Source organism: Panulirus ornatus, chromosome 7, assembly GCF_036320965.1.
Source record: "Panulirus ornatus isolate Po-2019 chromosome 7, ASM3632096v1, whole genome shotgun sequence".
NCBI classification, from domain to species: domain Eukaryota; kingdom Metazoa; phylum Arthropoda; class Malacostraca; order Decapoda; family Palinuridae; genus Panulirus; species Panulirus ornatus.
Window position 1 is genome coordinate 47534557 of NC_092230.1, and position 27701 is coordinate 47562257.

General features: G+C 41.0%; 1 protein-coding gene across 7 annotated transcripts in view; it reads left to right on the plus strand.

Annotated features, from left to right (window-relative positions):
- Positions 1–27701, plus strand: part of LOC139749612 (uncharacterized) — a 327271-nt gene that overhangs the window by 35794 nt on the left and 263776 nt on the right. For all 7 annotated transcript variants that reach the window (XM_071663735.1, XM_071663737.1, XM_071663738.1 and 4 more), the window contains 2 exons: positions 10081–10299; positions 21995–27285. In XM_071663735.1, the coding sequence (XP_071519836.1) occupies positions 10081–10299; positions 21995–27285 (5510 nt within the window). The remainder of the gene's footprint in view (positions 1–10080; positions 10300–21994; positions 27286–27701) is intronic.

Here is a 27701-nt window from a genome sequence, read left to right on the forward strand (position 1 = left end):
GAAGTAAAACCGATGATGATATTATTCAGGGCACTAATTCTCACATGAATTGAAACATTGTTGCATTTTAATATCTTTACTAGGCAGGTGGAATTAGAAAGTGTTCAGAGTTCTTTCAGAGGCCATATTGGTTTGTATATGAACTGAATTACTGGGGATCGTTGAAATCTCAGAGGCTATACTCCCAGGAGTCCAGATAAAAGAGGTATATCATCACCCATTCCTAAAAATCTGAGAAGTTTAGGTTCCCAACTTACACTCTGAGATAACATCCCACTAGCACAACAGACATGGAAGACTTTGAAGAATGCTACCCCTGAAATCACAAGGTGCAATAGACACGAAAAGAAAGAACACCTTAAACATCCAGGCCCCAAGACTTAACACCTTGCCCTCTACCATCAGAAACAGCATGGATTGCATGGTAGAGAAGCTCAGGAGTACGCTGGACAAGCACCGACTAAGTGTACAAGACCAACCAGGCTGTAGGTCTGCAATCCAGCAACCTGGACCTGGCCTAGGCTCTGGGGTTGAAGACCCCCAAAAGACTTCATGAGGTATTTGTGGCCATCACTGAAGCACACACTAAAGACCTCATGAATAATGAGACTTAGATTTTAAACAACAACCATATGGAGTTGGACTGTAAATTTTAGACACATTTGTAATAACTGGCCTTCTGAACTTCTCAAGTGATATAGTAGAAGCACTCTTTTGAGGTTGAAAACCCAAATCTGGTCATTACACTAGTCTGTGTACCACCAGAAGCAAACCCTCAAGAATTTATGGAACAAATAAGAAATATAGGATCATATCTTTTCTCCCTTGGAAATCCAGTTCCAGACATACTTGTCTTAGGAGGCATCAACCTACCCAACATTGAGTGGAGACAGGCAGGAAATAACATCATAGCTAAAGCTGGTGACACTGGAAGGAGCTCGTATGGACTACTGCAAAAGAGTTATTCAGATTGTATGAAAAGTTTCACTGTGTTATTACAAATGGTATGAACCCATTATATAACTTCATCAGCACAACCTAATTGATAATAAAAACAACTGTTGCTAAACTGCCTAGAGAGAACACATGTAACAATGGAGGTGTATTCAGTAATTTCAGTTTTAACTGTAAATGGATAAAATAGGAAGATGTAATCAGAGAGATTTGTGAAACACATTAGGAAATCCTGCAGAGTACCAAAAAAGAGGAGGAGTGTGTAAATGACATAACAACTTTGGTACTCCAAATATGCACAGACATACCAGCAAGAAAGATAAACACTTCACAGGAGGCAGAAAAGAATTGCAGAGCTAAAGAAGCCATGGCTCACCCAGCAAAGTAAAGAAAACCAGTCAAATTAATTATGAGACATAGATCATTAACTCAGAATGTCATATAAAACACAAAAAGGAAGAAGAGGAAAAGACCATTGATTGAATAAGAAATAACCCAAAATATTTTTTCACATGAAAAATGCCAATCTGGGATTACAAGCTCCATTGGCCCACTAAAAATAGAAGCCATATTTTTGCAGATGAGTGCCAGATGAGTGAGATCCTGAAAAGGCAGTATGAATTGGTATTCAGTGAGCCAAAATTCACATTGAAGATAATGAACCATCAGACTTCATCCTAAACAGTAATCCCCCAATGTTGCATATAGATGTCACTACCTCAACACATGATTCTGAAAGGGACATTGAGAGCATTCCTAGGCACATGGAATTAAGTCTTTTTATAAGAATAGATTCAGAATGCATTTAGCATAAGCATTAAATATCCTCTGAAGAATATATATTTTTTGTTTATTATACTTGATCACCATTTCCCACGTTAGTGAGGTAGCACCAGGACGTACATTATTTATTTATTTATATTTTGCTTTGTCGCTGTCTCCCGCATTAGCGAGGTAGCGCAAGAAACAGACAAAAGAATGGCCCACCTCACCCACATACACATGTATATACGTACACGTCCAGAAACGCAAATATATATACCTATACATCTCAATGTATGCATATATATACACACACAGACATATACATATATACACATGTACAGAATTCATACTGTCTGCCTTTGTTCATTCCCATCGCCACCCCGCCACACATGAAATAACATCCCCCTCCCCCCTCATGTGTGCGAGGCATCGCTAGGAAAAAAACAAAGGCCACATTCAGTCACACTCAGTCTCTAGTTGTCATGTAATAATGCACCGAAACCACAGTTCCCTTTCCACATCCAGGCCCCACAGAACATTTCATGGTTTACCCCAGACGCTTCACATGCCCTGGTTCAATCCATTGACAGCTCATCGACCCCGGTATACCACATTGTTCCAATTCACTCTATTTCTTGCATGCCTTTCATCCTCCAGTATGTTCAGGCCCCGATCACTCAAAATCTTTTTCACTCCATCTTTCCACCTCCAATTTGGTCTCCCACTTCTCGTTCCCTCCACCTCTGACACAGATATCCTCTTTGTCAATCTTTCCTCACTCATTCTCTCCATGTGACCAAACCATTTCAAAACACCCTCTTCTGCTCTCTCAACCACACTCTTTTTATTACCACACATCTCTCTTACCCTATTATTACTTACTCGATCAAACCACCTCACACCACATATTGTTCTCAAACATCTGATTTCCAGCACATCCACCCTCCTGCGCATAACTCTGTCCATAGCCCACTCCTCGCAACCATATAACATTGTTGGAACCACTATTCCCTCGAACATACCCATTTTTGCTTTCGGAGATAATGTTCTCGACTTCCACACATTCTTCAACGCTCCCAAAATTTTCGCCCCCTCCCCCGCCCTATGATTCACTTCCACTTCCATGGTTCCATCCGCTGCCAAATCCACTCCCAGATATCTAAAACACTTCACTTCCTCCAGTTTTTAGATATCTAAAACACTTCACTTCCTCCAGTTTTTAGATATCTAAAACACTTCACTTCCTCCAGTTTTTCTCCATTCAAACTTACCTCCCAATTGACTTGACCCTCAACCCTACTGTACCTAATAACCTTGCTCTTATTCACATTTACTCTTAGCTTTCTTTTTTCACACACTTTACCAAACTCAGTCACCAGCGTCTGCAGTTTCTCACATGAATCACCCACCAGTGCTGTATCATCAGCGAACAACAACTGACTCACTTCCCAAGCTCTCTCATCCACAACAGACTTCATACTTGCCCCTCTTTCCAAAACTCTTGCATTCACCTCCCTAACAACCCCATCCATAAACAAATTAAACAACCATGGAGACATCACACACCCCTACTGCAAAACTACATTCACTGAGAACCAATCACTTTCCTCTCTTCCTACATGTACACATGCCTTACATCCTCGATAAAAACTTTTCACTGCTTCTAACAACTTGCTTTCCACACCATATATTCTTAATACCTTCCACAGATCATCTCTATCAACTCCATCATATGCCTTCTCCAGATCCATAAATGCTACATACAAATCCATTTGCATTTCTAAGTATTTCTCACATACATTCACATGAGGGGGGAGGGGGATGGTATTCCATGTGTGGTGAGGTGGCGATGGGAGTGAATGGGGCCAGACAGTGTGAATTGTGTGCATGGGTATATATGTATGTGTCTGTGTATGTATATATATGTGTACATTGAGATGTATAGGTATGTATATTTGCGTGTGTGGACGTGTGTGTGTGTGTGTATACATTATGTATGGGGGTGGGTTGGGCCATTCCTTTCGTCTGTTTCCTTGCGCTACCTTGCAAACGCGGGAGACAGCGACAAAGCAAAATAAATGATAAATCATTCTTCAAAGCAAACACCTGATCCACACATCCTCTACCACTTCTGAAAACACACTGCTCTTCCCCAATCTGATGCTCTGTACATGCCTTCACCCTCTCAATCAATACCCTCCCATATAATTTCCGAGGGATACTCAACAAACTTATACCTTGTCTGTTTCCTTGCACTACCTTGCTAATGCTGGAGATGGCTGTTAAGTATAATGAAAAATAAAAATTTATAAGTTCCCAAGTGTACTTTCATATAATAATCTCATCATTAGGGGAGACACTAGAGAGAAATATAACAGTCAGCTGATATACAATGAAGAGACGTAGCTAGGATGCCATTTGGTAAACACACACACACACATATATTTATTTATTTATTTTCATTATACTTTGTCGCTGTCTCCCATGTTAGCAAGGTAGCGCAAGGAAACACGAAAGAATGGCCCAACCCACGCACATGCACATGTATATACATACACGTCCACACACAGCACATATACATACCTATATATTTCAACGTATACATTATCTTTATTTTTTATTATACTTTGTTGCTGTCTCCCGCGTTAGCGAGGTAGCGCAAGAAACCAGACAAAAGAATGGCCCAACCCACCCACATACACATGTATATACGTACACGTCCACACACGCACATATACATACCTATACATCTCAACGTATACATATATGTATATACACACACAGACATATACATGTTTGCACATGTACATAATTCATACTTGTCTGCCCTTATTCATTCCTGTCGTCACCCCGCCACACATGAAATGACAACCCCCTTCCCCCCGCATGTGCGTGAGGTAGCACTAGGAAAAGACAACAAAGGCCACATTTGTTCATACTCAGTCTCTATCTGCCATGTATAATGCACCGAAACCACAGCTCCCTTTCCACATCCAGGCCCCACAAAACTTTCCATGGTTTACTCCAGATGCTTCCCATGCCCTGGTTCAATCCATTGACAGCACGTCGACCCCGATATACATCGTTCCAATTCACTGTATTCCTTGCATGCCTTTCGTCCTCCTGCATGTTCAGGCCCCGATCAATCAGAATCTTTTTCACTCCATCTTTCCACCTCCAATTTGGCCTCCCACTTCTCCACGATCACTCACCTCTGACACATATATCCTCTTTGTCAATCTTTCCTCTCTCATTCTGTCCATGTGACTAAACCATTTTAAAACACCCTCTTCTGCTCTCTCAACCACACACTTTTTATTACCACAGATCTCTCTTACCCTTTCGTTACTTACTCGATCAAACCACCTCACACCACGTTGTCCTCAAACATCTCATTTCCAGCACATCCTCCCTCTTCCGCACAACTCTATCTATAACCCACGCCTAACAACCATATAACATTGTTGGAATCACTATTCCTTCAAACATACCCATTTTTGCTTTCCAAGATAATGTTCTTGACTTCCACACATTCTTCAACGCTCCCAGAACTTTCGCCCCCTCCCCAACCCTATGCTTCACTTCCGCTTCCATGGTTCCATCCACTCCCAGATATCTAAAACACTTCACTTCCTCCAGTTTTTCTCCATTCAAACTTACCTCCCAATTGACTTGTCCCCCAACCCTACTGTACCTAATAACCTTGCTCTTATTCACATTTACTCTCAGCTTTCTTCTTTCACACACGTTACCAAACTCAGTCACCAGCTTCTGCAATTTCTCACCTGAATCAGCCACCAGCGCTGTATCATCAGCGAGCAACAACTGACTCACTTCCCAAGCTCTCATCCACAACAGACTGCATACTTGACCCTTTTTCCAAAACTCTTGCATTCACCTCCCTAACAACCCCATCCATAAACAAATAAAACAACCATGGAGACATCACGCACCCCTGCCGCAAACCAACATTCACTGAGAAACAACCACTTTCCTCTCTTCCTACTCGTACACATGCCTTACATCCTCGATAAAAACTTTTCACTGCTTCTAACAACTTGCCTCCCACACCATATATTGTTAATACCTTCCACAGAGCATCTCTATCAACTCTATCATATGCCTTCTCCAGATCCATAAATGCTACATACAAATCCATTTGCTTTTCTAAGTATTTCTTACATACATTCTTCAAAGCAAACACCTGATCCACACATCCTCTACCACTTCTGAAACCACACTGCTCTTCCCCAATCTGATGCTCTGTACATGCCTTCACCCTCTCAATCAATACCCTCCCATATGATTTCCCAGGAATACTCAACAAACTTATACCCCTGTAATTTGAGCACTCACTTTTATCCCCTTTGCCTTTGTACAGTTGCACTATGCAAGCATTCCGGCAATCCTCAGGCACCTCACCATGAGTCATACATACCTTAAATAACCGTACCAACCAGTCAACAATACAGTCACCCCCTTTTTTGATAAATTCCACTGCAATCCATCCAAACCCGCTACCTTGCCGGCTTTCATCTTCCGCAAAGGTTTTACTACCTCTTCTCTGTTTACCAAATCATTCTCCCTAACCCTCTCATTTTGTACACCACCTCGACCAAAACACCCTATATCTGCCACTCTTATCATCCAACACATTCAACAAACCTTCCAAATACTCACTCCATCTCCATCTCACATCACCGCTACTTGTTATCACCTCCCCATTAGCCCTGCCACTGATGTTCCCATTTGTTCCCTTGTCTTATGCACTTTATTTACCTCCTTCCAAAACATGTTTTTATTCTCCCTAAAATTTAATGATACTCTCTTACCCCAACTCTCATTTGCCCTCTTTTTCATCTCTTGCACCTTACTCTTGACCTCCTACCTCTTTCTTTTATACATACATTTACATATATAAACATGTACATATTCATACATGTTGCCTTCATCCATTCCCACCACCACCCCGCCACCCATGAAATGACACCCCCTCCTCCTGTGTGTGCGCAAGGTAGGGCTAGGAAAAGACAACAAAGGCCACATTTGTTCACACTCAAGTCTCTAACTGTCTTGTGTAATGCACCAAAACCACAGCTCCCTTTCCACATCTAGGCCCCACAAAACTTTCCATGGTTTACCCCAGACTCTTCACATGCCCTGGTTCAATCCATTGACAGCACGTCGACCCCGATATACTACTACATCATTCCAGTTCACTCTATATCTTGCACACCTTTCACCCTCCTGTATGTTCAGGCCTCTATCGTTCAAAATCTGTTTCACTCCACCCTTCCACCTCCAATTTGGTCTCTCACTTCTCCTCGTTCCTTCCACCTCTGACACATATATCCTCTTTGTCAATGTTTCCTCACTCATTCTTTCCATGTGACCAAACCATTTCAGTACACCCTATTCTGCTCTCTCAACCATGCTTTTTATTTCCACACATCTCTCTTACCCTATTATTACTTACTCGATCAAACCACCTCACACCACATATTGTCCTCAAACATCTCATTTCCAACATATCCACTCTCCTCCTTACAACCCTATCTATCATACTTGCCTTCATCCATTCCCATCACTACCCCGCCACACAGCAAATAGAGTCGCCACCCCCACTTCAGTGAAGTAGCGCCAGGAAAGCAGATAAAATAGGCCACATTCACTCACACTCTCCAGCATATTTGCCATTTCCCATGTTAGCAAGGTAGCGTTGAGAACAGAGGACTGAACCTTGGAGGGAATATTCTCGCTTGGCCTCCTTCTCTGTTTCTTCTTTTAGAAAAGTAAAAACTGGAGGGGAGGATTTCCAGCCCCCTGCTCCCTCCTCTTTTAGTCGCCTTTTACGACACACAAGGAATACTTGGGAAATATTCTTCCCCCAATCCCCAGGGATAATGTAATATAATGTAATATGATATATGATTTTTTCTATTAATCCACCTCGCACCACTTATTGTCTTCAAACATTTAATTTCCAACACATCCATTCTCCTCCGTACAACCGTATCTATAGCCCATGCCTTGCAACAATATGATAATGTTGGAACTACTGTTCCTTCAAACATACCCATTTTGCTCTCCGAGATAGTGTTCTCTCTTTCCACATATTTCATTGCTCCCAGAACCTTCGCCCCTTCCCCGACTCTGTGACTCACTTTTGCTTCCATCGTTCCATTCCCTACTGTGTTCACTCCCAGATATCTAAAACGACTCACTTCCTTCAATTTTTCTCCATTCACACTTACACCTCAACTAATATGTCACTCAACCCTACTGATCCTAATAACCTTGCTTTTATTCACCTATAAGCTCAACTTTCTCCTTTCATACACTATTCCAAATGGTCACCGACTTCTGCTGTTTCTCACTTGAGTCAGCTACTGGTGCTGTATCATCTGTGAACAACAACTGACTCACTTCTCAGCCCCTCTTATCCCCAACAAACTGCATACTTAACCCTTTCTCCAAAACTCTTGCATTTACCTCCCAAACCTGCCTATCCATAAACAAATTATACTACCATGGTGACTTCACGCACCCCTGCAGCAGACCGACTTTCACTGGGAACCAGTCACTCTTCTCTCTTCCTACTAGTACACATGCCTACACCCTTCAGGCAGCTTACCATATATTCTTATACCTTCCACAAAGTATCTCTATCAACCCTATCATATACCTTCTCTAGATCCATAAGTGCCACATACAAATCCATATGTATTTCTAAATATCTCTGATCCACAATTCTCTACCTCCTCTGAAACCACACTTCTCCCCGGTCTGGTGCTGTGTACATACCTTCACCTTGTCAATCAATACCCTCCCATACAATTTTCTAGGTATACTCAACAGACTTATGCCTCTGTAGTTTGAACACTCACCTTTATCCCCTTTGCTTTTATACAATGGTACTATACATGTATTTTTTCAATCCTCAGGCACTTCACTATGATCCATGCATACACTGAATATGCTTACCAACTAATCAACAACACAGTCACCCCCTTTCTTAATAAATTCAACTGTAGTACCATCTACTCCTGCTGCCTTACCAGATTTCATCTTCCGCAAGGCTTTCACCACCTCTTCTCTTTTCACCAAACCACTTTCCTTGACTCCCTTTTTTCACACACCACCCTGACCAAAACACCCTACATTTGCCACTCATATCATCAAACACATTCAGCAATCCTTCAAAATACTCACTCCATCTCCTCCTCACTCCTTCACTACCTGTTATCACTTCCCTCCATGCCCCCTCACCAGTGTTCTCATTTGTTCTCTTGTCTTTTGCACATTATTTACCTCCTTCCAAAACATCTTTTAATCTCCTGAAGTTTAATTATACTCTCTCACCCTTACTCTCATTTGCCCTCTTTTCTCAACCCCTGCACTTTCTTTCCTCTTGACCTCCTGCCAGTTTCTCTTATACATCTCCCAGTCATTTGTACTCTTTCCTTGTAAACAGTGTCCAGACACCTCTCTTTCTCTTTTACTAGCAACTTTGCTTCATCCCACCACTTCCTACCCTTCCTAATCTTCCCACCTCCCACCTTTCTCATGCATCTCTTGCACATGAAATCACTGCTTTTCAAAATACATCCCATTCCTCACCCACTAACTTCATTTCATTTGCTCTCACCTTTTGCCATTCTTCACTCAATCTATCTTGGTATTTCTTCACACATGTCTCCTTCTCAGGCTCACTTACTCTCACCACTCTCTTCTCCCTGACATTATCTCCTCTTTTTTTGAAAACTTCTACATATCTTCACCTTCGTCTTCACAAGATAGTGATAAGACATCCCACCAGCTTCCCCCCTCAGCATATTTACATCCAAAAGTCTCTCTTTTACACGCCTAACAATTAATAAGTAATCTAATAATGTTCTGTAACTATATCTCCTACTCATATGTGTATATTTGTGTATATCTCTCTTTTTAAACCAGGTATTTCTAGTTACCAGTCTTTCTTCAGCTTACAAACTTTTCAACATTTCCATTTACAACATTGAATACAGTCCAATTATACCCTCATTTACAACATTGAATACAGTCCAATTATACCCTCAACTGCCACTTAACCCCCCCCCGCCCCCACACACACACACACACACACACACACACACACACACACACACACACACACACACACACACACACACACACCAATACATGATACACTTCAGGAGCTTTTTGATCTTCCAAGATCTTTTAAAAACAGTGGATGTGTGTGTGTGTGTGTGTGTGTGTGTGTGTGTGTGTGTGTGTGTGTGTGTGTGTGTGTGGTGTGTATAATTACTGTAAGAGTTTTCTCACTTCTCTGAGAAATCTTTTTAAATACATATTTTGCAGGCTTTAATAATGATGGGGGTGGTGCAGAACGGGGTGGTCGTGAGCGTGGTGATGGGGGCGGAGGGGTAACTGCCCCAGGTAGTAACAGCAGTGGCAGCAGTGGCAGCGGCGGTGCTAGTCATGGAGGAACAACAGCTGCGGGGAATGCTGCTCTGTGGGGGGAACTGAGTAGGTCACTCCAGTACAACAACTACCCAGGGTTCAGTTCTGCATGGCAAGGTGGGTATGACTTAATGTTCATTAGATCATGTATTTTAAAGGTACTAGACTTTCCTTGTAAAGAACAGGTTTAGTAAAGGTTGCATGTAATGCCCAATGTTGGTAAGGGTCTTTTATTTGCCAGTTGAATGAGTTGATTAACTAATATACCAATTACCCACTTAAATAAGTAGGTATGTTCCTTAAATAAAATTCCAGCAAGTGAAACCTTTCCCATAGATTTCCATTTTATGATTAGATATATGTTATGGCCACATAACATAGTAAGAGCATGGTTAAGAGTGCAGAAAACCTTTTTTGATCACTAGTGTTTGAATAATTGATGGTAATGCAAAACTTTATGCTAATAGTGATACTAAGAATAATGTATAGAAGTAGAATTGTCACTGCCTAAGATGGGTTTTGGGAGGACAGAGTTTCTTAGAGTCACTGTACTGAGTGTGAGATGCCAATTTTTATAGGTTAGTTTCACTGAAAAATATAAGTTTTGAAATATGGAAAAGTCTTTCTTTGCAATATTGTTGTGTGAGCCTTGAGAAAATCTCAGGGGGTTAAAAGCCTCTTAACCCCTTACCTTCTGATGAGATAGATGCTGGTCAACGTCACTAACGACCTGTTCAGTGTTAGAGACGTACTAGCTCAACCTGGGTCATCCCATCGACCAGTCTGCAAACTTCACATGTTGTTGACTGTTAGTACTGACCTGCATTATGATTCTTTGAACAGAGACTTCATCCCAGTGTTGGTCTTAAGTGTTTGAGATTTTTTTTTTGAAAAGAGGGAAAGGTAGGGTAGAAAACAATCACCTGGAAGAAATGCTCTTGAAACACTTTTGGAGATTTTTTTTGTTTTTTGTTTTTGTTTCAAAACTTACATTTCTCTCCTGGATCAGATTGTCTTGTAGACCTTGAGAGTATAGCAGCTTAGAGAGGAGGGTTAGAGGTTTTTAGACAAGAGGATAAATAAATGCGGAAAATAGTACCCAAAGAGTCATTCTGTGGCACACTGGGGTCCTTCTATCCTGAAGGTGGCAACCCCAGTGCCCTTCAAGGTTGATCCTCATCAATCCATAGTAAGATATTATTGATAGACATAGAGGAATACTAAAGATCTATGTAGATGACTTCCTTGAAGGAAAGAATCTTCAGAGAGGCTAAGGTAGAGAGTACCTTCCCAAAGTCTTGGGCTCTGACACAGGCCGGATAGGGCTATCAAAAGGTAGGCAAAACTGCAAAATTAAAGCGTTTACAGAGCATTCATAGTCCTTGTTGATATGGTAAAGGAGCTAGATTACTGGAGATGGTTGAAATATCTGTGACTGTACTTTCAGGAACATTGACATATCATCATCTATATCTGGAAAGTCCTAAAAGGTATGGTTTCCAACTTACATTCAGAATTAACATACTATTGGCACGACAGGCAAAGAAGACTGTAACATTCTACCTTTGAAATCCAAATGTGTGATATGTACAAAAAAGGAAGATGGCTTTCAATATTCAGGCCTTAAGACCCTTCATCACCTTGTCTGGTAATAGAAACAACATGGGATGCACGGTAGAGAAGTTTAAGTGCCCTGGACAAGTACCTACAAAGTGTACCAGATCAGCCAGTCTGTGGGGGCTGTGTGTGCCTGTGGGCTGTGGCCTCTAACTGCTTGGTCAACCAATGATCCAGCCCAACAGCCTGGCCCAGCCCAGTCTGTGGGTGGAGAAGACCCCTGAAGATTTCACCAGGCATGTTGCAGTTGCGCAGTATCCTCCCCATCAGATGGGACAGATGAAGGTCCACAGGTTAGATATCCATTCAGAAACAGGATGCCATCATAACAGAAATGCTGCCAAGATTCTGACTGGTAGAAAACTGCTTTCCTGCCAATCTTTCCCAAAAATCAGCCTTGAAAGAATCAAATAGCATGTTGCTATTTCTTGCATTTTTAATCTCTCAAGTTTTTGCATTAATCTTGCTACGATGATTAATATTACACACTGTAAAGCTGTTTGAGAGAAGTAACATGAAATTCAGATAGGGAAATCTAGAGACTGGCAGCTGGCATGATTCTGTGATTCACTTGGGATCTCATACTGTTTGAAAAGAGAAATGAAATATTGTCATTTGAGTACTCTGCCAGTTTTGAGAGTGGGTTTAGCTGGAATAGTCTCCCACTAAGCAACTCTATGATCAGCTGAAGTTCCAAGATTAGAGGTTGGGAGATGGAGTGGAGGTATCAACAATTAATATAAATTCAAGCAAAATAGATCTTTATATGTAGATTTAAAGTGGTTTAGGAGTGAATGAGGTTTTGCTCTTGATATCCCCACAAAGGAATCTAGACTGCACTAAGAAGTATAAGTTCACATTATTATATGCAGTTACAAGCTTACTATAGTGTGAGAATGTATAGGGAAGAGGGGGAAGAAGCTACTGAGTTGGTAGAAGGAAAGGGGGAGCTAGGGGAAGGGGAAAAGAAATACAGTGTCATGGTAACAAGGAAGGTGGCTTTGACAAGTAAAATTTCTCTGCAAGTTATGGCTATCAGCAGAATATGGAACTTAAGGAGGCTTAATTCAGTACTCATACATTTAAAGAAGACAAAGAGCTAATATAGGAGGTCCAGGGTTGAGAAACAAAGTTGATACCAGAACTTAGAGCTGAGTGACAGGGAAAGGCCAGAGGCCTTAAATTTGCTCACCTTGAAGAGAAAATTATGGTGTGATTTGATCAGAACCTTTGAGTTTTTAAAACAGATCGATAATATGGGCAGTGAGAAGTTCTTCAGAAGATATTGTGGTGGAACAACCAGAGAACATAAGATGAAATTAAACTAGAATCTTTAAGGAAAGATGTGAAGAAGCACTTTTTAAATTTGCTCACCTTGGAAGAGAGAAGATTGTGGGGATACTTGACCAGAACCTTTGTATTTTTAAGACAGATTGATGATATGGGCAGTGAAAAGTTCTTCAAGAGATAGAGTGTTCGAACAGTCAGAGGACATAACATGATATTAAGCCAGAAATTTGTAAAGAAAAATGTGAAGAAACTCTTTTAAGATTTAAGTGTGGTGGATGGTTGGAATAGAATGACTGAAGACATGGTTGATGATGACAGAATTCATAAATTTAAAAAGTTATAAGGTAATAGAGAATTTACAAGAGATGGACCCCATGAGTGTAAAACATTTTTCTTGTAAAGTACAAGTAGGTAATTACAAATAGTATTATCAGCATAATGCAATGTGTACAGCTCCAACCTCAAACATAGCCACATGGCAGACTGGTTGAGTTTGTTTGTATGTAGGAAAGTGTGTGTGTATGTTAAGATGTCTGTAAATGTGTCATGGATCCTGCTTATGCGAGTATATCAATTTCATTGTGTATGTTTGTTTGTCTTTAATTACATGTTTATGTATATTTGCACAGTATGAAAACATTTTTACACATGCATCTGGTGAATATCTTGAACTTTACTATCATACAACCTTTTTTTTGATTACGCTGCCAGCATTTACAAATTCACTTCATAGCTTATTCCATTTATTTACTGCTTTGGCACTATAAAAGTACTTCTTTGCATATTTTCCAACAATTTTAATGTTTTGGGCACTGCTTCTTATATTTTGAAAGATACAAGATGAAGCTGCAAGAGGCCATAAGAAATGAAGGGAGAAACTTGTTAGAAAAGATTTGAAATAGTACTTTTATGATGTCAGACTAATGGTTGAATGGATTTGTTTGTGCTGATAGAATACAGAAGTTTGAATAGTTGTGTGATAATTAAGTTTAAGAGATGGGACCAGACAAGAGTGTAACTCCCTTTTCATACTTTGTAAATAGGTAGAAATAGGTAATTACACACAGATAGAAAGGCAAAGTTACAAATTTTCTAGAGACAGAAGATTGACAAATGAACAGACATATAAATTACTAGTCAGTAAATTGAATACATTACAACTATTTTGTCATGACATCTGCAGTGAGTGTGTAATTAGCTTGCATTGCATGGGGAGAATTTTACTCCCAAAGTGCCCCATTTCTTGACCATCTATACAAGTATATGATTCTATGTAATTTTAGTTTATGCCCAAAAGAAGTTAAAGATTTTCTGTTACATGCAATCGATAGATCTATTTTTTAGAAGCACTTTGATATATCTTAAGGTACACCACCGATTTTCTGGCACTCTTGGTTCCAAAGCCTTGCCGAATTAACTGTTTTACTAGACCAACCATGGTCACGTAATAATGATTCATCAACACACCTCTAACCCACTAATTATACATCTCCCTTGTGTCTAAAGTATACCATGGACTGCTAGAAATTTAAATTAACCAAATATTAAATGTTTGAGTACCCAAAGATGGTAAGTCTGTCCTTATATTGTTTGAATCCTGTGGGGTCTTCTTCGTCTTCTGTTGTTAGTGTTTTCCTAGGTGTGCATCACCAGAATAATGCAGTTTCGTCTGTATTATACACCTGTTCATGACTGAGGTGCTTGTCAGCTATGAATTTTGCAAATTTGTCTACTTTGCAGCTTCTTTGTGGTTTGTAGACTGCTTTTTTCCACACACTTTATTCATGGAAATTCCATGATGCTTCTTGAATCTTTGCATTCATCCTTCACCATAGTCATGCTCATGTTGTAATTTTAGTTCTTTATGGAACAAATTAGCCTGATCCATTATCATGCTACCTGTCAAGTCCACTTCATCACCCTGACACTGTTGAAACCATTCCATCATCACTCGATCATGCTCAGTACTCTTACCATCTTTCATAGTTTTTCTGATCGTCATTTGCTTCTTGGAATCGCTGTCTGTATAGAATTTCCATATTTTTTCTCTTTGCTTCTTTATATCATAAACAGTTGATGAACCATTACTGTTGATGTCACCCAGCGTATTCTCTGAAACACCACGGTTTATTTTTTTCATCAGTTCTACTTTATCTTGGATCGATATGGACTGGTGTTTATGTTTGACACCACAATTGACACTCTCATATGTCTTAGAAGCCATAGCTAGGGTTAAAAATAAGCTAATTAAGCTGAGAATCTCACAGAATTGCGATATCACCACCATCAAGTGCAGTGTTAAGAATGTAAATAAGTGTGCCCTACACAAATCGCCATCTGTGGCTGCCCAGTAAACTAATTTGGCCGTGCTAATTTTACATTCCCTCACGTAATTTTGTCTGGACTAAAGGAGGTGCCAAACCATCAGTTGCCGGAAATTCGGTGGTGTACCTGTACTTAGCTTGCTAATGAATGTTAATGGAGCTTTTTAATTTATAAAAGTATTGTAACTTCTGTCACCCGTAAATTGTAAGCATACTATTTTTTTATTGAATTAATATTAAACACATTACATCAAGAAGAGTTTGGTTATGAATTTGTATGTTTAGACATTAATATGCATAAATGAAGGGCACTGCATAACATTAGTGGGTATTTTAACAGCTTTGAGTATTTTAGCAGTGTATGCCCCACAGAAGTTTGAAAATTTCTGTTATATGCAATTGATGAATCTGTTTTTAGAAGCACTCATATGTGTATCACTTAGCTTGCATGTGAATATTAAGGGAGATATTAAATTTTATTTATTTATTTATTTTGCTTTGTCGCTGCCTCCCGCATTTGGAGGTAGCGCAAGGAAACAGAAGAAAGAAATGGCCCAACCCACCCTCATACACATGTATATACACACACGTCCACACACACAAACCTACACACCCATACATCTCAATGTACACATATATATACACACACAGACATATACATATATACCCATGCACACAATTCACACTGCCTGCCTTTATTCATTCCCATCGCCACCTCGCCACACATGGAATACCATCCCCCTCCCCCTCATGTGTGCGAGGTAGCGCTAGGAAAAGAAACAAAGGCCCCATTTGTTCACACTCAGTCTCCAGCTGTCATGCAATAATGCCCGAAACCACAGCTCCCTTTCCACATCCAGGCCCCACACAACTTTCCATGGTTTACCCCAGACGCTTCACATGCCCTGATTCAATCCACTGACAGCACGTCAACCCCGGTATACCACATCAATCCAATTCACTCTATTCCTTGCCCACCTTTCACCCTCCTGCATGTTCAGGCCCCGATCGGTCAAAATCTTTTTCACTCCATCTTTCCACCTCCAATTTGGTCTCCCACTTCTCCTCGTTCCCTCCACCTCTGACACATATATCCTCTTGGTCAATCTTTCCTCACTCATTCTCTCCATGTGCCCAAACCATTTCCAAACACCCTCTTCTGCTCTCTCAACCACGCTCTTTTTATTTCCACACATCTCTCTTACCCTTACATTACTTACTCGATGAGTAAGGTGAGGTGCCTGAGGATTGGCGGAATGCGTGCATAGTGCCATTGTACAAAGGCAGAGGGGATAAGAGGGAGTGCTCAAATTACAGAGTTATAAGTTTGTTGAGTATTCCTGGTAAATTATATGGGAGGGTATTGATTGAGAGGGTGAAGGCATGTACAGAGCATCAGATTGGGGAAGAGCGGAGTGGTTTCAGAAGTGGTAGAGGATGTGTGGATCAGGTGTTTGCTTTGAAGAATGTATGTGAGAAATACTTAGAAAAGCAAATGGATTTGTATGTAGTATTTATGGATCTGGAGAAGGCATATGATAGAGTTGATAGAGATGCTCTGTGGAAGGTATTAAGAATATATGGTGTGGGAGGCAAGTTGTTAGAAGCAGTGAAAAGTTTTTATCGAGGATGTAAGGCATGTGTACGTGTAGGAAGAGAGGAAAGTGATTGGTTCTCAGTGAATGTAGGTTTGCGGCAGGGGTGTGTGATGTCTCCATGGTTGTTTAATTTGTTTATGAATGGGGTTGTTAGGGAGGTGAATGCAAGAGTTTTGGAAAGAGGGGCAAGTATGAAGTCTGTTGTGGATGAGAGAGCTTGGGAAGTGAGTCAGTTGTTGTTCGCTGATGATACAGCGCTGGTGGCTGATTCAAGTGAGAAACTGCAGAAGCTGGTGACTGAGTTTGGTAAAGTGTGTGAAAGAAGAAAGTTAAGAGTCAATGTGAATAAGAGCAAGGTTATTAGGTACAGTAGGGTTGAGGGTCAAGTCAGTTGGGAGGTAAGTTTGAATGGAGAAAAACTGGAGGAAGTAAAGTGTTTTAGATATCTGGGAGTGGATCTGGCAGCGGATGGAACCATGGAAGCGGAAGTGAATCATAGGGTGGGGGAGGGGGCCGAAAATCCTGGGAGCATTGAAGAATGTGTGGAAGTCGAGAACATTATCTCGGAAAGCAAAAATGGGTATGTTTGAAGGAATAGTGGTTCCAACAATGTTGTATGGTTGCGAGGCGTGGGCTATGGATAGAGTTGTGTGCAGGAGGGTGGATGTATTGGAAATGAAATGTTTGAGGACAATGTGTGGTGTGAGGTGGTTTGACCGAGTAAGTAATTGAATTTATGAGAACATATTATTATTTCTGTGAGGCATAAACTATGAAATTACCCAATTCTTTAAACTTTTGTATACTGTCTGCTTTTAATATATTCTCTGGTAGTTCATTCATCTACCATGCTTATATGATAAAATTACCTTGCTTACGTCTTTTGCTGCAAGTTTCTTGCTTGATTTGATGTTATAGCCTTTGATTGATCTATCTCTACGTCTTTTGAAAATTTTTTCACTTTCCACATCATTACTCTGGTTTATACTCAACCTATTTTGAAAAGGCATCTTTCCATCTAGAGAGTCTTCCCTTATTCTTGCCTGGTGTTCCAACTTTTTCATCGGTCTCCCATGTGGGACAGTTTCAAATGCTTTTTTTTTGTATTCCAGCTACTAACAATCCACCCCGACTTCTCTTTTGTCTGAAACAAAGATGATGCTCGAGTAGAAATCATAGAGGTTTATAGCACTTGACTTCCTCTCCCAGACACCATATTGTCTCTCACTTAAATAATTTCTCCTCTGCAGGAATTCATGGTTCTTTCTGATTATGTTTTCCAGTACCTTACAAACCATAGTCTTGAGGGAGATTGGTCTGTAGCTGAGCACCTTTTCCAGTTCCCCTTTCTTATACGTAGGTGTGGCATTTGTCCTTAAGCTTTTTTTGTATATTTTTTCCCACCTAGTCACTTACACATCTTCCCTGTTAGTATTGTCCCTACATCCATTTTATCTCTTCCACCAATAATGATGGTGCTAATGTAGGAAAAGGTGAATATGTATGAAAGAAATGAAAGACATTGAGAATGATGATTATAATGATGATGATAATTGGAGTATTCATACTCCCATATGTGCGTGTGTGGGTGGGTTGGGCCATTCTTTCGTCTGTTTCCTTGTGCTACCTCGCTAACACGGGAGACAGCGACTAAGTATAATAGAAATAATATGATAATAATAGGAGTGCTTATCCTTCTCAAAGGAGAGAGATGGATAGTATGTTTGAGGAAAGGAACCTCGTCGCTCTATCTCTTAGTGAAAATAAGTTCAAGGGTAACAGGGAAGAATGCTTCAGGAAAGTCTTATGGTTAAAGTCAGGGATTAGTGTGAGGATGAGGGTGAGAGCTAAAGAAAGGATAGCACTCTGCTTAAGAGAGAGTTGTGGTAATGTATGAAAAGTCTAGGGAAGTGAACTCCTGACTGATGTTTTAGTGATATTAGTGAATCTGGAAATAAGTAAAGTGGCAATTTAGGTCATAATTGGGGGCATAGGATATTCATTCAGTGATGTGAAAATGAATGGTGAACATATTTTGGAGTAATTGCTGAAAGTAGACCGGTGATGAGAAATACCTGTTTTTGAAAGATGGACATACATTTATGTACGTAGATTAGGAAAGATGGCAAGCAGGCTATATTGTATAACTTGCTAATTGACAGGTGTGCAAAAGACAGGGTTGTGAATGTGTTGGGAGGGGTATCTGGTGGGATGTCTCATCATTAGATGATAAAGGTGAAAGTAAATATTTGTAGAGATTATTGACAAAGCATGTATAATATGGATGAAAAGAGGATTATCAAAGTAAATGAACTTGGAAAAGAGGCCAGTGTAAAGAGATATGAGGAGTGATTGAGTGTAGAATGGCAGAATGTGAGAGTAAATGAAGCTATTGGAGTAGGTGAGGAATGATAGGTGTTTAATGAAGCAGTGGTGGCATGTATGAGTGGTGGTATGAGGAAGTTAAGTTGCTAGTAAAGGAGAAAAGAATGATGGAGTGCAAGTGAGTGGGAGATGTACAATAGAAAGCAACACAAGGTCAAGAGGAAGGTGCAAATGGGAATTGGGGATGAGCAAGTATCAACAAATTTCATGGTGAATGAAAAAATGTTTTGGAAGGAGGCTAACGGTGTAAGAAAAACAAGATAGTAAATGGGAACATTGTTGAAGGGGGTGGGGGGGCAAGTGAGGAAGAGGTAACAAGAGGAGATGGAATGGATACTTTGAAGGATTGTTGAATGTCTTTGATGACAGGGTGTCATATGTTGGGTTGGGGAGGTATGCAGAATGAATGAGTCATGGCAAGTGGTTTTGATGCAAGGAGAAGAAAGGTTAAAAGCCTTGCATAAAATGAAATATGGCAAGATGGCTGGAGCTGATGGTGTTACTGTTGGAGATCTTGAGAAAGGAGGTATTGCAGTGAATTTCTAAAGAAAGGAGGTGATTGTTTTTCTGATTGTTTAATTTGGATTTTCGTTGTGTACAGATCATGGTGAGGTGCCGAAGGATTAACAGAACATTAAGTGTACCTAGTAACTTATATGGAAAAGAAGTGTTTGGGAGTGTGGTGGCATGCATAGGACATCCAATGGGAGGAATAATTTGGTTTCAGAAGTGGAAGAGGATGTATGGATCATGCGTTTGTCTTGATGAATATGTGTGAGAAGTATGTAGAGAAACAGAAGGATTTGTATGTGGTATTTATGTATCTGTAGAAAGCATATGAATGGGTTGATAGAGATGCTGTGTGGAAAGTCAATGAATATATTGTATGGGAGGAAAGTTATTAAAAGCAATGAGGAGTTTTTTCAAGAGAATGAGTCATGTGTGTGAGTAAGTAGTGAGGTAGATGATTGGTTCATGGTGAAAGTGGGTTTGTGGTAGGGTGTGTGATGTCATCATGGCTGTTTAATCTGTTTGTGAATGGGGAGGTGAATGCAAGTGTCTTGGAGAGAGGAGCAGGTATGCATCCTGTTAGAGATAGTGGACTTGGGAATTAATTCAGTTGTCATGTGCTAATCATATGCTGCTGGTGATAGATCCAAGTGAGAGATTGCAAAAGTTGATGTTTGAGTTTGGAAGAGTTTGTGACTTGAGGAAGTTGAGGGTAAATAAGTAAATGTGAATAAAAGCAAAGTTATTGGGTTTATCAGTGAAAAGAGACAGCTTATTTTGAGTGTGAGTTCAAATTGAGAGAACTTAGAAGAAGTGGAATGTTTAAGATACCTGGGAGTAAATATGGCAGTGAATGGAGCCATGGTAGGTGAAGTGAGCCGTAGCATGAATAAGGGGGTAAAGTTCTATGGCGCATTGGGGAATGTTTAGAAAGAGAGGCAATTCATGGTATGATAGTCCTGTTGATGCTGTATGGTTGTGGGGCATAAGCAGTTGACAAAAAGGGAAAGGATAGGGTGAATATGTGGGAAATAAAATGTTTGAGGACAATATGTGTTGTACGGAAGGGTTGATTAAGTACAAACTAACAAGAGAAAGGTGTGATAGAGTATGTATGAGATAGCTGAAGAGAATGTGCTGAAATGTTTTTAACATATGGAAAGGATGCCATAAGAGGGTATATGTTTCACTTTGGCTGTTTAATGTGTTCATGGACAAGGTGGTGAGGGAGGTAAATGCAAGGGCATGGAGCAAGGGATTAGTCTGTAGTATGTTGGAATTAGGGTATTGGAGGCTGAGAGTTGGGTCAGACACTGTTTGCACATCACATCTCTGGTGGCAGAGTCATGAGAGAAACTGGAAACTGATGTCAGGGCATAGGAGAGTGTGTGAAAGGAGAATGTTGAGTTAATCTGAATTAAAGTAAGGCAGTGGGGTGCAGTTGGGAGCAGGATAGTTTCAGTTTGAAAGAGCTGGACATGGAGGAAGTGAATTGTTTGAGATACCTGGGGAACAGTTATTGTATAACTAGAAGGCATAAGAAAAATGTATGTTCATCATATACTTAGCACCCATGTGTGAGCCAGCTGCCATTTTCAGAAGTTGAAAACAAACTCATTAGAATTTTCTGAGTTTGTATTGCAAACCATTATATCACAGAGGTTTGTTTAGGTGTACACCTAAGGTAAAGGAACAGTTCATGTTTGTAAGATTGTTTTTTTTTTTTGGTTATGTATGAGCCAAGATTTCCACTTGAATTTATGTTTGGGGAACCTTTCTTAAGATGGAGAACTTTTTACTGAATTGATATGTATAGCATTCTGTACATTGCATTATGTTGTATACCATCATATATGTACCTGCATACATAAAAGTGTTTATACATGCGTTTGTGGGTGGGTTGGGCCATTCCTTGTCTGTTTCCTTGTGCTACCCCACTAACGTGGGAGATGGTGATTAAGAATAATAGATAAAAGGAATATGTACCAACATATCATATTTTGATATTTAGAAAAATTTCTTAAGTGCATTAATATTTTTTTGTCATTCATTGTTCTCTGGACGTTATTATCCATAAGTTTTTTACAGGTAGCAGTGGTGACATGCGGCTCTATGGCTATGGTGGCTATGGGGAAGGTCAAGTTGATGGCCGACCTGAGGCTCGATCAGAGAGCCGCGTTGAGGGTCGACGGGTACCCAGCAAGGGGGAGACAAAGGCAACACCTCCTTTGCCCCCAGGAATGGCACCAGGTGTTGGGTCAGCTCTGGCATCCCTGCAGCAGCTAGTAGCTAGTGGTGGAGATGCTGCTACAGTGTATCGAAGCCTCTTGGCTGCTCGCCAATATGCTGCTGCTGCTGCTGCTCTTGGTGCCATTCCCACCCCATCATCAATTAACCCAGCAGCATTACATGCAGCATCACCACTTACTACCCACCACCAACAGCAGCAGCAGCAACAGCAGAGAAGGCAGCAGCATCAGCAGCAACATCATCAGCAGCAACAGTTACAACATCATCAGCAGCAGCAGCATCAACAACAGCAGCACCAGCATCAACACCAACAGTTGCAGCAGCAACAAGCTGCAGCACTGGTAACTGCAAACACTGCTGGGCTCAATGGTGAAGGCTTAGCCATGCACAATGCCTCTCGCATGCAACAAGCCTCTCCACAAGATAGGAAATTTACATCAGCTGTCCCTACAGAATTGCGCCATGATGACCCACAGCCTTCACCAGGTAGGACACGTTCTCATGCCCTGCCTACCAGTGTTAATAGTCAAGAGGTCATATGCCCCTCTGTGAAAGGGAAGGAGGCCAATGAGGTTCCAGGTGTTGATGGCAGTGGAGATGGTGGCAGTGATGGTCGACGGGTGCAGAGTGGAAGTGAGAGTGAGGGTGATCAACGAACGAGACACCGACGCAAGCAGGAGCAACCTAGACGACAGAGTGTTATATACCCTGTCACAGCACAGCCTGAGGGGGGAGGTGGTGGTGGCGGAGACTCCAGTTCAGATGATTCTCAGGGGTTTGATGTTCTAATGACAAGGAGTACCGTAGACCACAGGGACTCTCCCCATGATTCGCTTCATAGCAACTCTCCAGCTGATCCTGCCTTGCGTTTGCCACCTTCCAGAGAGGCATTTTCCAGCCAGGGTATGAGCCAGGCTATGAGCCATGCCCTAGCCCACCCTTTTTTAGCAGCTCATTTAAATCCCAGTCAGTTACTACAGATGGCACAGCCCCCAACAACAGGAAAGGCAGATGTGCCATCCCCTCACTCCCAGCCAGTGCATCAGTTGCAAGTCCGGACAGATCTCCTTGAGCCACACCCCAAAGAACCAGAGTCATATCCTATACAAGAACCTCAAAGACCTCTTTCTCGATCCCAAATAACCACACAAGAGATTGAGATAAACAGAGTGAGGACTCCTCCTAGTAATACTTCAGTAGATGGCACCACTGCACCTGTCAAGAAGCGTAGATGCTCTCCTAGGTATTTGGAAAATGATACGAGTGTAAGTGATCCATTAGGTAACAGCACAATAAGTGAGGTAGAAAGGAGTGACAGGGGAGAAAATAGTGTAACGAGTGTAAGTGTTTCTTTGTCAGGTGAGGATAGTACTGCACATAATGTAAGTCCTAGCATAGAGAGCACCCCTGTAAATGGTATTAATGCAATTAGTGATGATATGTTGAAGAATGCCAGTAGTAGTAATAGTAACAGCCATTCTTTGGTAAATATCAGTACTGAAAATTGTGAAGCTGATAATGTTTTACAGAAAAATTTAGGTAAAAATGACCAAGATTATTTCAATGGTGATCATGAAATGTTTGATAATCCAAGAAAAAGTAACAGAAAAAGAAAGTCTGAAAGTGATTCAGTGACTGAAATGGATTATCAGATTATTGATGGTCAACTAGAGGAGTGTGGGGATACAAAAAGAAGGACTAGGCAAAAGAGAGCAGTTTCTTATGTGGAGGATGGCACAGATCCTGTATTAGAAATGAATGAGGACTCATCACCTGATGCAACTCCTTTGAAAAAGAAAGGTCGTAGATCAAAAGATTTAAAGGATAGGTTGGATGGGGAGAGCAACCCCAGCCCAGAGCAGCAGGTGTTGAGTGAACCTCCAAGCTCTCCTCCTACAATTTCACTGGAAGATTCACCGGGAAAGTCGTCAAATAATTCTCCTACGGGTTGCAAGCGGGGTCGGGGTGTGTTTCGTGGAGCACCCAGAGGGAGGGGTAGGACGTTATTGTCTTCAGTGTTGGGTACACAAGAAGAAAAATATCCTAGTGTTACAGAACCGTTGCATGTTGATACAACTTTGATCACTGAGCCAGATTTAAGAGTTCCTGGCCCACCACCCATTGCCCCTACTTCCTGTAGCCCTGATGTGTATGATTTCAATGACACTGATAGTGATGGTGTTTGCCGTGGGAAGAAAGGAAAGCGTGGGAGGAAGAAAGGAAGTAGTCCGAAAAAGAATACAAAATCCCCACTTGAGATAGCAAAAGCAAGTATCAGCCCAAGACCAAGAGAAGCACATGTAAAATCCCCCAGGTCACCAAAATTTTTTTCTAGCTCTCGCAGTCCTGTAACAGAGAGAAACAAGGAATGGCATCAAGGTGTCTCTCCTCCTGTCAGAGATTTTCTTAAGACTTTGGCAGATATCCCAGTATCTGAGAGCACTGCAGCATCCAGTCTTTTGCAAGAAAGTGTAACAGAAATCAACAGGGCTGGACAGCTGTCAGAAGACAGTCTTGTTCAGGATTCTCAGAGTGGGGACACACAAGCATCAGACACTGTGGCAAAAACTGATGCAGATGTGGTGTCTCCAAGGAGAAGTAGTAGGAGGAATAAGAATAAAGACAGTCAGGAGACTATCACTGCTAAAGGTAATGAATCTGTGGACTCAAACCTCTCTAACCTTCCATCTCCTCCGTCAGGCAACTCAAAGAATAACACATCATTCTCAGGGTTAATCTCCGGCACTGCACAAAGTAAAGAGGACAAGGAGGAGAAAAGTTCAGATATAGCAGCTCCTGGGCCATTACCAGTTGATGGATTAGGATCTCCGAGCAGCAGAATCAGAAAAAGAGGCAGGAGGAGTGGGGATCAGCTCCACTCTGAGCAACAGATAGGTGTTGATGAAACACAAACAGTTCCCACCCCTGAGAAGATTGAACCGAAATCTCTGTTGGAATCACCCAAACTTCCTGAAGAGTCTAAAGGCAAGTGTGAGATTGACACAGTTGAACCTCCTGATGAAAGTGTGGTTAAAGTTGAAGCAGTACCAGAGGATAGATTAAATTCATCTGTGGACAAAGAAGTAAAGGCTTTACCCACTAAAAGTGTGGGAATAAAGATAAAAGGCAAAGGGAGGGGCAAGGGGAAAAAAAGGAATGCTGGCAGATCCTCAAAGGGCAAAAGTGCCCAAAAGAAGAATATTGTTAGCAAAGTAACCAGTGTGCTTCCACATGAAACCAAACAGTATCAACTTGTACCTGAAAATGCATTTGATGATAATAAGGCTCCTAGTGGAATGATAACCACAGAAGGTGAGCATTCTTTTAGTGAGGACAAATCCCTTATTCAGGAGTCTAGCACGAATGTACCTGCTTCCACGTTTGGTGACACTACAAAATCTGATAGCACTCAACACAAAAGCAGGACTAAAAGTGGGACTGACATTAATCTGGTACAAAGTAACCCTTTGGCTGTGGATGGGACTTCAGATGAACCTGATATGGAATCCTCTAGTCAAAATCCCATAGAAGAAACTACATCTGTGATAGCACAAAGAATGGAGGAGACAGAATCTCGAGGGAGAAGATTGAGAACTAGAAGAGCAAGTGCCAAGCAGGAATCAAAGTCAGAGACCCAAGATACAAAATCTGAAATTCAGGACGCAAAGTTAGAGACAAAGGATGCAAAATCTGAAGCACAGGACACAAAGCCAGAGACACAAGATGCAAAATCTGAGGCTCAGGATGAAAAATCAGAGACACAGGATGCAAAATCAGAGGTTCAGGAGACTGATGATATAAGATTAGAAACTCAGGATGCAAGATTGGAAATCCAAGATGTACAGCCAGAATCCCAGGATGTACCCACTGAAACTTTGGAAGCAAAATCAGAGACACAGGAGGGAAATTCCAAATCTTCCAGCACAGATTTGGTTGCACAAGAAACATCACACATTTCAGAGATATCATTGCAAAGTGAAGATGTTAGCACTATAGAGCCCAGTATTACAGCTGTATCTACATCAGTAGTTCCTGAGAATCCTTCAAGCATGTCAGTTGCTCCTTCAGAAACATTAGAGGTGCCCCAAGGCACTGATATGGATGTGGATGCAGAAACTGTTGAGAACATAGCCAAATTTTTGGAAGAGACTGCCTCAAGTATTCCAGCAGCTACAGAGGAAACTTATGTAGACAAGCGTCCCAAACGGTCTTCTCGTCCACCAAGGAAGATGGATGAAAATGAGATGAATGATCTTTTAATGCTTCTCAACATGGAAGATGAAGAGAGTGAAGATGAGGACTATGTTCCTAAGGATTTGGAAAACTCTGACAGTATGGCTGAAAGTGATGAAGGGGGAGATAGTGAGGGTATTTATGATGGAGAAGATTATGAGTCTGATTCCAGTGATGATTGTGAAAATGAGAGTAGAGGTGGTAATTTGAGTAATCTCTTGAATATGGCTAGTGATGCTACTGTTGATAATGACTTTGTGCCAATAGCCCTAAAACATGGCAAGGGGGGACCTGCCAAGCAGAAGGGACTCAAGAAAGACAAAGGTAGAAAGGTTAAGGTTGATGCTTCCAGTGCCAAGAAAGGAAAAATTATGAAGGGGAAAGTAAAAAGTAATAAATCAAGAAATGATGAAGTGGATTTAAGAAAAAAAAGTGAAGAAGGGAGGAGAAAGGGTGAAGTTTGTGAGAGACGAGGGCCATTTATTCGATTAGATGCGAGTAGGTTTAGAGAAGTAATTGTGAATACCCCGTACCGAGATGATGATGAACAGGAAAAGCCAGTGCGGAAAAACAGTATCCACTTCTACTGCAAGATTGAAGCAAAGCAGAAGACTGCCAAAGTTGGATACAACAGCACACTCCATAACAATTATGATGCCTTCTCCAAAGATACCTCGTGGTATTGCTCGTTATGCAAGAACTACAGCCACTCACGTAAGCTTGGTGACTTATATGGGCCTTATTTCATCGAAGGTCTGACCTTGTTGAAGAAGCAGTATCCCCAAGTGGTGGAGGGACAGGTGGTGGAATCATCATCACCATCTGAAGTGGGCAAACTGAAAAAGCGCACTCAGAGACGAGAGTCCACATCAGATGGCCCACTTGAAAATAGGAAGGTGAGCATTGGCACTTTTGTATGGTTTACTGCTTGCAGTTTTGCCTCTTTCACTTGTTGCTTGCTTAGTCACCTCATTAGTTAATAAGCTAAGCAAAGCAGTGTTTTAGTCATTTGATGCATACAGAATCACCTTTTGTTGGTATGGTTATCTTTATTAGTCTGCAGTACATTTCATCACATGAATGAATTTGGCCATAATTAAGGAAGAACAATTTTAAGCTATTATATGAAAATAAAAGAAAACAATGTTAAAGGTGTTGTAAAGGTGGTGTGTCTATTGACTTGGATGATCCTTGCTCGTAAAAGAATAAGCCCATAGTATATAAGCAGCTAGAATTGGTTGTAAATCATACAGTTGCATTTACTGTTACTAAAATGAACTAGTGGGAAAAAGGAATTATCTCCAGAAGCAGG